The sequence below is a fragment of the Lissotriton helveticus genome, chromosome 10, assembly GCF_964261635.1.
Source record: "Lissotriton helveticus chromosome 10, aLisHel1.1, whole genome shotgun sequence".
NCBI lineage: Eukaryota > Metazoa > Chordata > Amphibia > Caudata > Salamandridae > Lissotriton > Lissotriton helveticus.
Window position 1 is genome coordinate 765,009,719 of NC_136071.1, and position 12,341 is coordinate 765,022,059.

The 12,341-nt window shown below is 49.3% G+C and overlaps 1 protein-coding gene across 1 annotated transcript in view; it reads right to left on the reverse strand.

Moving 5' to 3' along the window:
• The window catches only part of GJD4 (gap junction protein delta 4), an 82,051-nt gene extending 70,430 nt beyond the window's left edge, over positions 1–11,621 (reverse strand). The window contains exon 1 of the mRNA XM_078664358.1: positions 11,314–11,621. Within this exon, the coding sequence (XP_078520484.1) occupies positions 11,314–11,377 (64 nt within the window). The 5' untranslated portion in view covers positions 11,378–11,621. The remainder of the gene's footprint in view (positions 1–11,313) is intronic.
• Between the last annotated feature and the right edge of the window lie 720 nt (positions 11,622–12,341).

Genomic DNA, 12,341 nt, shown 5'->3' on the forward strand with positions numbered 1-12,341 from the left:
GTGGAGTCCCCAGGAGGTGGCTGGAGAGCGGCCGCAACTCACCAGGGAGTTGCGGCGGGCCACGTGAGTAACCACCATCCGTTTCCGTGTGCCTCTTGTAGATAGTTGTAAATAGTGTAAAGCCGCACAACCCTGAGCACAAGAGCACGTTATATATATATATATAGGCCCCTTCCACACCGTGAGCACCCTGTCACCCCTTTTTCCCCCCCTATTGTCGGTCTCTTCCACCTCCCCATCCGACCCTCCCTCACTGTCACCTCTTCCGTACCCTCACGTCCCGGTGTCGGTGGCAGTTACGTTACTGCACGAGAGCGTCAGACTAACGGCTCTGTATTCTTCTCTCGCCCCAAACCTCCGAGGCCCACCGGTGGATATCCAAGACACGACGGAGCAGCCGAGAGGGAACACGCACACCACCCTGACGACTTCAGCCAAGCAGTCGGAAGTCGTCCACCACCCTTCCCGACCCGAAGTCTTCTCTCCTCCGGACACCATCAAGGACCCCAGCGGCCCCCTCCCTGTGACTATATATCACCACCTGACTGTATCAACAATAAAACCACGTAACCATAGCGCACTATATCTGGCCTCCCCGCCTGTTATTCCGGCCCGCCGAAGCCCACACCCCACAAGTGGTGTCAGAAGTGGGATCACCTGGAGGCATGGAGGCCGCCGTCAAGAAACTGGCGGAAAGCCAAGAACAGCTCGGACAAATGATGGAAAGGTTCCTGAAAACCGCTGAGGATGACCGTGGTCAACTGCACGATGTGCTGAAGGGGCAAGGCACGGCCCAAGATCAGGCCCTCGGGAAACTCACAGAGGCAATGGGACAACAGAGGCCCGTGGCACCCTTACCTTCTGTCGTCCTACAAAAATACGTAATGGGAGAAGATCCCGACTTTTTTTTCACAAACTTTGAACGACTGGCACAGGCTGCCAATTGGCCTGTCGATCACTGGGGCCATTATTTGGGCCCGTTGTTGACTGGTGAGTTACAATCTGCCTACCAACAGGCCAACCTGCAAGGGCTGACCCCGTATGCTGACATTAAGACCTGCATCCTCGAGCGCTTAGGGATAGATGAAGATTCCTACCGGATGCGCCTGAGACAAGTTCGAGAAGGGCCACAAGAAACACCACGGGCTCTCTCTTACCGTATCCAGGACCTAACCACTCGGTGGTTGAAACCCGCTACGTCCACTAAAGAGGAGATAGTGGCTAAAATCAATCTGGAACAGTTCCTCGCTTCTCTTCACCCGGCCACCCAAAAATGGGTGCCCCAGCATGCACACTTGACACTGGACAGGGCGGTAGAGATAGCCAGTGCTTACAGCAAAGCCCAAGAAGTTCAGAAAATCAAAGAGGAACACCTCCCTCGCGGGCCACATAATAGTCACATCCGTTCCCCCCGACCACCTGTCCCCCGAAAGCCGGATCCAGTCCCTTTTGTGCCCTACCCAGTGATGCCTCGACCACACCCTCCCGGACCTCAATGCTATCACTGTGGGGGGTTCGGACACATCGCTCGTCATTGTCCGCAGAAGGAAGAACCCATGGAAGTGGGTGTGTCCCGGGATTATGTATGTCTCACCGCAGGAGCTTCACCCCCACCGTTTAGGTGTCCCGTTAAGATCAACGACCACCCCCTGATGGCTCTGGCTGACACCGGATGCAGACACAGTGTATTACGCCCTCAGGACATGCCGAATCCAGTCGGACCTGTCACGGGGTCCGTGGCCATCAAATGTGTGCACGGAGACACCAAGTGCTACCCCACAGCCCGGGTCTCCGTACGAACCAACACCGACAATGGAAGGACACTGACTGTGGGACTGATACCGAACCTACCAGAACAAGCAATCCTGGGAAGTGATTATAGTGGTCTCCCCCTCCTTCTACGAGACGCTACGTGTTCCCTTGAGCAATGGTGGAAGGAAGCACCGTTTGCACACCACCCCACACAGAACCCCACAGCAATGAAACCGAACAAAACCAAGAATCAAATGAAAAAGGAAAGAAGAGGGTACGTGGGAGCATATCCCGTACAAGAGGCGCTTCATCCCTGGGAGACAGACCGCGAATTCAGAGCAGCCCAACAGGAGGATCCAGTGCTACAGTTTGCCTGGGGTCAGGCCAAAGATAACGAGGACCCGCTACATGTATGTCCCTACTTCTTCCGTTCTAGAGGCTTGTTATACCGGAAGACAGGACCACAGCAAAAACCCCAATTGTTAATCCCCGGTCCCTTCCGGGACAAGGTGTTATTCCTGGCCCATAGCCATCTCCTGGGAGGCCATTTCGGGGAAGAAAAGACAGGACAGGCAATACTCGAGAAATTCTACTGGCCCGGAGTATATAGCCAAGTCAAACAATACTGCAAGGAATGTGCCATCTGTCAAAAGAACAGCCGCTACCGACCCCCTAAGGCACCCCTCCGTCCTCTGCCCCTCATAGATATACCCTTCAGTCGCGTAGGGATGGACCTTATAGGTCCGATGTTGCCATCTAGGAGCGGCTGTAGGTACGCCTTGGTGGTGGTGGACTATGCTACGCGCTTCCCGGAGGCCGTCGCCCTGAAACAACCCACCACCCAAAACATAGCAAAAGCTCTGCTGTCTATCTTCGCACGGGTGGGTTTTCCCCGGGAGATCTTAACAGATCAAGGGACCCCTTTTGTATCCTCCTTAATGCGCCAGGTATGCTCCCAGTTAGGCATTAAGCAAATAAGAACCTCGGCGTACCACCCACAGACCGATGGTTTGGTCGAACGCTACAATTCCACCTTGAAGGCCACCCTTAAAAAGCTCTTGGGTTTGGAAAGCAAGAGGTGGGAAGAGATGCTGCCTCTGGCTCTTTTTGCCATCCGGTGCAAAACACAAAGCAGCACCGGTTATTCCCCATACGAGCTGTTGTATGGGAGGCCTCCCAGAACATTGTTGGATATGGCTCGCGAGGCCTGGGAAGCGGAACCCGACCGTACCCGACCCCTGCCCGAGTATGTGGACAATTTGAAAACCCACCTAACCCAAATCCGAGACATTGTACGACAGAACCTGGAAAACGCACAAACGACACAAAAACAACAGTATGACAAGGGTGCCAGGAAGAGGTCCTTTGCAATCGGAGATCTGGTGTTATTGCTCCGTCCGTCCTCGGATCACAAGCTCTTAGGGCAATGGCAGGGTCCGTTTACCGTCATCAGACAGGTGACTCCAGTGACCTACGAGATTGAGACCGAACCAACTCGAGGGGTCCGCCAAATTTACCACATCAACCTCCTGAAGAATTGGGAGGGCCCCCGCCCCGTCCTCTCCAGTGACCAGGCGGGTACACCTCTACCCTTTGAAGGATGCATAGACGCGGACCTGCCCCCTGCATTGAAAAAGGAATTAAGACATGTCTTGTCCCCCGTACAGAGCGTCTTCTCCTCCCTTCCCGGACACGCAAAACTAGTAGAACACGCCATCCAGACTGATCCCGGGGTGACCGTGAGACAACGACCCTATCGTGTCCCGGAGGCCCGTAGAAACATAATAAAGAAGGAGACAGAACAAATGCTGCAGATGGGCATTATCGAGCCGTCGGTCAGCAGTTGGAACTCACCGATAGTCCTGGTCCCCAAACCCGACGGCTCGGTGCGTTTTTGCATTGACTTTCGGGAAGTAAATAAAGTCTCACGATTTGATACCTATCCCCTTCCACGGGTCGACGAGATGGTGGAACGGATAGGCGCAGCGAAGTACATCAGCACGCTCGACTTATGCAAGGGTTACTGGCAGATACCCCTGAAGGAAGACGATAAGAGGAAGACTGCCTTCTCTACCCCTGATGGCCTATTCCAATTCCGGGTGATGCCTTTCGGGCTGCACGGAGCCCCTGCAACATTCCAGAGAGCCATGAATCGGGTCCTACAGCCACACTCCAAATATGCGGGGGCATATTTGGACGATATAGTCATACACAGTCATACCTGGGAACAACACATGGGGCATCTCAGAGCGGTGGTGTCTTCTCTGGGTAGCAGCGGCTTCACCATTAACCCGACCAAAATGACATTAGCCGCTCAAAGCTTCAAGTATCTGGGCTATCTTCTGGGCGAAGGCCTTATCCGTCCCCAAGATAACAAGATAGAAGCCGTTCGATCAATTCCGTTCCCAAAGACCAAGAAAGAACTAAGGGCCTTCCTGGGGCTTCTGGGCTATTACAGACGGTTCATTCCTAACTTCTCCCAAACCGCTGTTCCCCTGACAGACTTATTGAAGAAAAGTAACAAAACCGAAGAAGCCCTACGGCATCCCTCGGTTCCATTATTACAGGCATTTGAACACCTAAAGCAGGCCCTGATGTCAAAACCCGTCCTTGTTAGCCCAGACTACAGCCAACCATTCATCCTACAAACGGATGCATCCGACCAAGGGTTGGGGGCCGTCTTATCCCAGAGAGACCCATGTGGGAACGAAAGACCCATTTTGTACATAAGTAGGAAACTCTACCCAAGGGAAATGAACTATGCCTGTGTTGAGAAGGAGGCTCTGGCAATAAAATGGGCCGTGGATAGCCTCCGCTATTACCTCGAGGGAAGAGAATTCGTGTTGTACACAGACCATGCCCCCCTGGCCTGGATGGCCCGAAATCGAGGTCACAATGACCGTGTCCTCAGATGGTTCCTTTCCCTCCAGCCCTATAGGTTTAAAACCGAACATAGAAAAGGGGCCGAACAGGGTAATGCGGATTACCTCTCCCAATACCTTGTTCTCTCCCCCCCACAAGAAAGACAGCTAGGGAAAGGGGATGTGGAAAGGTCACGGTCCCTACCTTAACGGGAAAGCATCCTCGCGCGGGGGCGGGCTCGTCTAACCCCGATTGTACCTTGTTTCCTCTCCCTAGGAGTTCTTCTATCTCTCATCCTCTGCAGGTACGCCAGGGTTCGAATGCGGAAGACGGGAACCCGGAAGCAGTTCTCCATAACCCCGGAAGTCCCGCCCCCAGCTCTGCCCCGGACAGTAGAAAAACCAACGAACCACTAGGAACGGGGTTCCAACCCGCGGACTCGTGGCAGGAGGCAGCAAGGAAGGAACCGGAGCGGAGAGAGAGAAGCGAGGAGAACGAGAGCCGAGCTGCAGAAGAGGAGGAGGACGCCGACGGCGACGTGTGGACTGAGGACTGGTGGAGTCCCCAGGAGGTGGCTGGAGAGCGGCCGCAACTCACCAGGGAGTTGCGGCGGGCCACGTGAGTAACCACCATCCGTTTCCGTGTGCCTCTTGTAGATAGTTGTAAATAGTGTAAAGCCGCACAACCCTGAGCACAAGAGCACGTTATATATATATATATAGGCCCCTTCCACACCGTGAGCACCCTGTCACCCCTGTTTCCCCCCCTATTGTCGGTCTCTTCCACCTCCCCATCCGACCCTCCCTCACTGTCACCTCTTCCGTACCCTCACGTCCCGGTGTCGGTGGCAGTTACGTTACTGCACGAGAGCGTCAGACTAACGGCTCTGTATTCTTCTCTCGCCCCAAACCTCCGAGGCCCACCGGTGGATATCCAAGACACGACGGAGCAGCCGAGAGGGAAGACGCACACCACCCTGACGACTTCAGCCAAGCAGTCGGAAGTCGTCCACCACCCTTCCCGACCCGAAGTCTTCTCTCCTCCGGACACCATCAAGGACCCCAGCGGCCCCCTCCCTGTGACTATATATCACCACCTGACTGTATCAACAATAAAACCACGTAACCATAGCGCACTATATCTGGCCTCCCCGCCTGTTATTCCGGCCCGCCGAAGCCCACACCCCACAATTACTTAAGAGACATTTAATTTGATAACTCGATGTGCTGTAACATTTTGTTTTATTAGTCCTAGGTTGATAATAAATACTTTGTGCAGCTTCCTGCTTTCTCTCTTGTCCTCTGCTAGGCCACCTAGGGTTTCCCAAGCAATGGGTCTCCACATGAGCGGCCTCTGTATTCCGAGTCACATTTGGCTAGCCTGCCCAGTCTGTGACACAGGGGGTTCCAATTGGACCAGGTTCCCCTGTTTAACCTGGGACCACAGGAAATCCAAGCTGGTGTGTCCAGACGAAGGATGACAGATTAAGGACAATGCCCTTTCTGCCTGGAAAGCGCATAGGGTCAGAACCAGTGGCCCTCATTTATGGGATTTTGGCATAGGGCAGAGCAGCAAGGCAACTTGCTGCGCTGCCCAGCACCAAAGCGAAAGGGCAGGAACGCAACATTATTCTGCAATACGGTGCATTCCTGTCCTAATATCAGTAGCCTAGCGCCAATGTAGACACTCTTGCTCTATGGTGCAAGGGTGCCTCTGTTGCAAGCAGGATTGTGTTTGTGCAGGCAGGGACACCTTCCTGCACAAAAACAATCCTAAGAGGCGTTTTCCTCTTTCCTATCCTCGTCACGCCTCACCACAAGAGGCATACGGATTTGGCGCTTCCCCAGGTTTACATGATTTTGTAAATCTTGGGCAGCATCAAAATCCATGTGTGTTACATTGGAAAACCCACCACAACGCTCATGGAATGCTTCCCGGGCGGGGGGAGTGAGGCGACGCAGAGATTTGCGCTGTATTACCTTACTCAAGATTTATGAAGCCACTCAAAGCCACGCAGGGTGGCTTTTCAAGGCTTCATAAATAGGCTTGAGAGCCCTGCATCACACATGTACCAAATTGCGTGGTGCAAAAGTGACGCAGGGCTTTCATAAATAAACACCTATGTGTCCATCTTCATCCCACACATGCAGTCTGCTTGGGAATAGTTGTTCTTTTGTACTTCCCAAAGAAGACTGCTGCAGGATACCTGATCCTGGGTACAGCCCCTATTTGCCTGCTGGTGGATATTTGTTCCTAGATACAACCCATTACTAACAGCTGGCAGACAGTTGCTCGTGTGCAAAACACTCAGGTCAGTTAAGACCAAAATATTTCAAAGGATCAGGCTCACAGTCAACCCAAGTTACAGATACCTTGAACATCATTATGGAAACATCTGACAACTCTGAGTAAACGAATGCATCTGAAGGGTACAACTCTCTTATTTAAAACAAGACCGGAAAAAATGTTCTTCTACTGCTCATTGCATGGCACCACGCTTGAATCAGTCACTAAACATGAAAAATGTACATAACCGATTTAGTGTACCAGAGTCTGTCCATATCTCTTCTGTCCTATAATTCTTCCAGTACTATTACTCATTACTTGACACCACATGGGAACCCTTCCCAACTGTGCTACACAGTACTGGCTAAACTTGAACACTCAAGCTACCACTATGTTCAATGTGGATAAGGATTATTTTGCACCACATAACCAGAATACACTGTAGGGCTAAAATGGGTAACCAAAGTTGCAGCACTGTGTTGCATCAATTGATGAGAGAAAAACAGTACCATATCTAGCAAAATATGACTGTTTTCCTCGCTTCCTGCGCTGGCCTACGTTAGGCTGCCGTGTGCCAACACACGCTCCCTTGCACCGTACTGAAAGGGTGAATACATTCTAACGTGCATAGGTTTTGTACTGGAAAGGGACCCTTCCAGAAAAACTGTGCTTTAATGCGTTTCCTGCTTTGTGTGTGTGCTCTACATTGCAGCACAAATGCCAAGTTGAAGAAATGTAAATAGTAGTAAAACTTGCTCATATGTTATATCTGCTTCGAGGAGGTATTTGGCATATACCCCAGCCTACAGATGTTAGTGGATAGGCATTTGCATCACAGCCCATGGATGGTTGCATGGCAACACTTATGAACAACCCATGGACACCCCCGTGACTCAATGTAGTACATTACACTACCTTGTGTCGCTATAAGCAAATTTGCAATTCAAATCCTGATTTGTATTGGAAAGTAAATACCATCACAACAATTAAACTGAGTGTGTTTCACTTTTGTGGTGCAAACTCAAATCAAATTGTTAGCAAATCTGGGCCTAAATACCATAATTCAACGCTTCAGGCGGGTTCTTAAATGTACTTCATGCTACAGAAGAGCAATACTGTCATGAATATCGAAATATGTCATTGTTTCGTCAGGTTATCGTGTGACCTTTTCCCGTAGCCTATAGTTTCGACAAATGTGGTTGGAATACTGTACTTTGAAACTTAACTCGTGATGCGATTTTTTAATATGTTTCTCGGTGCCTTAAGATAATACCCTCAGGCTCTCTGAGAAAGTGCTGGCTCACCAGGGGCGTAACAAAGGTCCTTGCATCCCCCGCGGTTCGGGGGGTGGGGGCCAGGCTGCAGGGGGTCCCCTCAGCACAGTACTCCGGTCTGAGCGCTCCAGATAAAATCCAGAGTGGGGGTCCCTCCGTGTACATTGCAGGGGGGGGCTTAAACGTTCATTACACCACTGTGGCTCACTCCTCCCGATGATGGTTTTGATGAAGCAGCATTGCTGCTGCATCACCAGGCTCCTTAAAGCCACTAGGGCTGCGCACACAACAACCTTCCGGATGTCATTTCCATCCAAGCCATGCTACAAGGGTGCCTATTTTGCACTAGGCTGCTGAAGCGGCACCAGTGCACACAGAAAGGGCAGAAATGCACCGTATAGCATAAATACCATGCATTTATGCCCTTTCACTTTGGCGTAGGGCAGAACAGCAAGGTGCCCTGAGCCAGAATCCCATAAATGAGGGTCACAGTTTCTGGACTTAGGCGCTTTCTAGGCCAAAAAGGCAATGTCCTGTTTATTTTTTGCAACACGTGCATCTCAGTCATTCGGACAACTGCAGCTGGTTTCTAGTTGACAGTGAAGACCCCCCCAGAGCACAGGTCGCTGGTATCACTGGCACTCACACACTGGGTCCGTGCTGCAGACAAGAATACCAGAGGGTGACAAGGGCATTTCGGGGCTAAAGGATCACTCTGCTTCTATCAACTGATTTCAATCAGATATAAACAATACTTAAAGAGGGTGTTTGTTAACTCGTTGGTGACTTTTAAAATCCTGGTGGTATGATGAGAATTAAAGGCCTTTTGTGTCATTTATTTATTTTGTAAAGCGCTGGCCTGTAACAAATTGCAACGTCACAGCGCTGATATTAGTACATGCAGGAGTACTTGATAATGACTTGTGTCTAGCAAAAGAAGCTTACTAAGAGTATTTCTGGAAAATATTTGCGAATTCCCATTTTGCGGTATTGCAAATGCATTTTCACATGGGTAATTTTACACGAGACAGGCTGAATTGCACATTCACAAATGTCTTGTACATGTGTCATTGCAGGTGAACGTGTTTTCTGCATTTGGAAAAGCCGTTTCCTCCATTGAAATCCCCCTCCTAAAACATTCCCAAAAAATGGGGATATTTTCTTCCGATTTCCACAATGGAAAGAATTTCGTTGACCTCTTCCAGGGTGGGTCTGAGTGGAGAAAAAAAGTTTTTGAACGCACACAAACAAAAAGTGTATTTGTGGGTGAGCCACAACTTGCAAGGCATTCTTGCCCTAGGGTTTACACTTCCCGTTCCTGGGAGAACATTTGCTCACAAGTAAAAGTATGGTTGGGTTCACCTTTTTTTTAAATTTTGATTCCAACAGAAAACATTAGTCCGAGCATTCATCACATATTCAGCACAGTGCACCTATACCATATAGTTTTATGACGGAACCCTGAATGCATTTACAACGCAGTCACTACCCCGACTGCGGCGTTACCACACGTTACTTTATCGCGCAAGTCATTGCAGTGACTTGTTTGAGGGGGTGCTTGACTTTGGAATAGTATAAATTACTATTCCAACTCCAGTCTAAGCAACAGTGGGGAAGCTGTTGTCCTTAAAAATCCAATACCAGTCCAACAACACGCCCGTAAAGCAAATCGCTGTAATGACTTGCGGATTAAAAGAACGCATGATAATGTAGCAGTCGGGGCAGTGGCTACATTATACAGGCAGGTCGTTGTTGTGACTGTGGGATAAAGGATGTTTCTCATATATAGTTGCAGGCACCCAACAGCACCAACCACAGAGCAGACCTAATAGTCCATGAGGACATGGTAGACCGAGCAATCCTCGTTCACCAAACAGTAGAGACTAACCATAGAGCTGGATGTCACTGTACAGACAATAATACATACCACTTGGAAACTACACCCAGAAACACAAAAATATTGTGTTAGTAAAATCACTGCCCAGAACATCTATAACCATAATAGGACATACAGTTTTCAACAGAGCACACTAGCCATAGCACTGTACATACATCTAACACTGGTCATAGGTACTATATAATTGCCCTTCACCAAGTCGCAACAGCTCACCACCCCCAACAAAACTATGTACCACGCCACACAATACATAAAGCACTACATCCAAATATCCAGGCAACGCCACACCGGAGGCCTGTAAAAAGGATGCTGTGGATCTTCAACAGGTCATAACAACTGCACAATCCCTCGCCCACACCGGTAGCATGGCAAAGTGTATAGTGATATAACCAGACAGCATATACCCGAATTGGTAACGGCCTCCTGCCACATGCATCATACACTACCAGCTACACATATACCTAGGTCACGCACATGCAAATTGCAGTTGAATGACGCCTGCATTACACTCCTGAAGAAGGGTACTTGTGAATGGAAGCTACACTGACATGTCCAAATTGCTTTGTGAATTGGGACCCAAAGACATTGTGAGCTTTTGATCTCAGTCAGGCTTCAATGGAGTAGGCTCAGTTGTGCTGTGCGTGGTGCCCTGCACTGTAATTTCTGCTGATTCACTGTTGGAAAACCGTGTGTTGGTTTTAACTTCCTAGTGCTCTGAGCCCGATCCAACACAAATCACTATTATTAAATAGTGATTAACATTGGGTTGCTTTGATTCTCAGTGTGTATTCCAATGACAAGCAATTAGGATATAAGACACCAACAACTCCCATAATCTGCTCTTTCTACTGACTATTCGTACCTTAATAATAAAAGTGTCAACCTCATTAAAATGTGAAAGGTATCCTTTCTTGTATTATAGCAATCGCAAATAAAAAATGTTTGAAAAACATTTAAAAGTGTTTGAAAAAAGTTAAGAACCACACACATCCTTGTAGTAAGCATAAACATCGAAAAATACAAAAACCTCTCCCCGAAGATGTATTTCCTTGTTACAATGTATACATTTATGGTGACAACACCACCAAATATTATTATGATTTGTTCCAATGTACTTGCCTATTCAGGTAAATATGAATTGTGGTGGCCAAGATGATTACAAAAGATAGGCGCTACACACAGGAGAATAATTTGCCAAATTTCATTTACCTATATTTTAATGGCATGCAAATGGAGACTTACCCACGATGGTCACGTTGTAGTTGAGAGTGACAACTAAAAACCCCAGCCAGTTCCAGTGCTGCATGGCACAATGTGGAGAAACTCGCTGTGCATAGACTTGGCGACGAAAGTGACAAATTCAACCCAAACGTGATCTAGGTAATACAAATAAAAAGGTTATCTTGGTAGCCAGATCGAAAAAAACACAATGCCCTATTAATAGGGTTGTTCTTCCGCGCGCAGCCAGGCTGGCATCCCCTGTGCTTGCCCTGTGCCCAGGGTGTGCCAATTGTTTCTCTGCCATCGCTCTTATTCCATCTGATGCAGACGTACCTCGGTGGCTTTACTCCTCAGCCTAATGGGACAGCATGAAAGCTCGACGGAGCCATCCCAGCCTTTGTGAAGCTATTCCTGCACTTCAAGGACATTCCAGCATCCCCGCATTGCTGGAATTGTTCGGCGGAGGGACACAGGGCCAGCGACCACTTCAGAAGCATGTGCGCTTCTCAGGGGTCAACCGCAAATACACTGGGGCAATAAAATGGTCCTCTTTAGACGCATTTGTAGCTTTAGTGCAGCCAGGCTGGATAATCTTTGCTTTATCCAAATGCCTGTGGTGTGATCTGCTGCACTAAACCGGTGCAGCAGGTAGCGTTCGAGTATGCACGGCATCCATCCGTCAAGTCTGTCTGGATCTCTCTGTGCACATGAGACTTGGGGTCAGATCAATCAATTTTTTGTATTGCTTTGCCCTTGCGTCACGCAGGGTGTCACAGAGGCAACACAATACTAAAGTCAGATTTACCAAGCAGCCCAAGGCCACCCTATGTGGTCCTCCATTGGCTGGTATATCTAGGCAGTGATACTCAAAGTACGGCCCGGGGGCCGCTTGTGGCCCTCTTGACTTTTATGGCCCCCAGTGAACAGCAGCACGAGCTGCTTTTCAGTTACTGAGCACGAATATTTCGGAAACAATTGTTAAAGAAATAGGCAAGCATGTATTAACCTGCAAATAAATGCTTGCCTATTTATTTAACATGTTTTTAGAC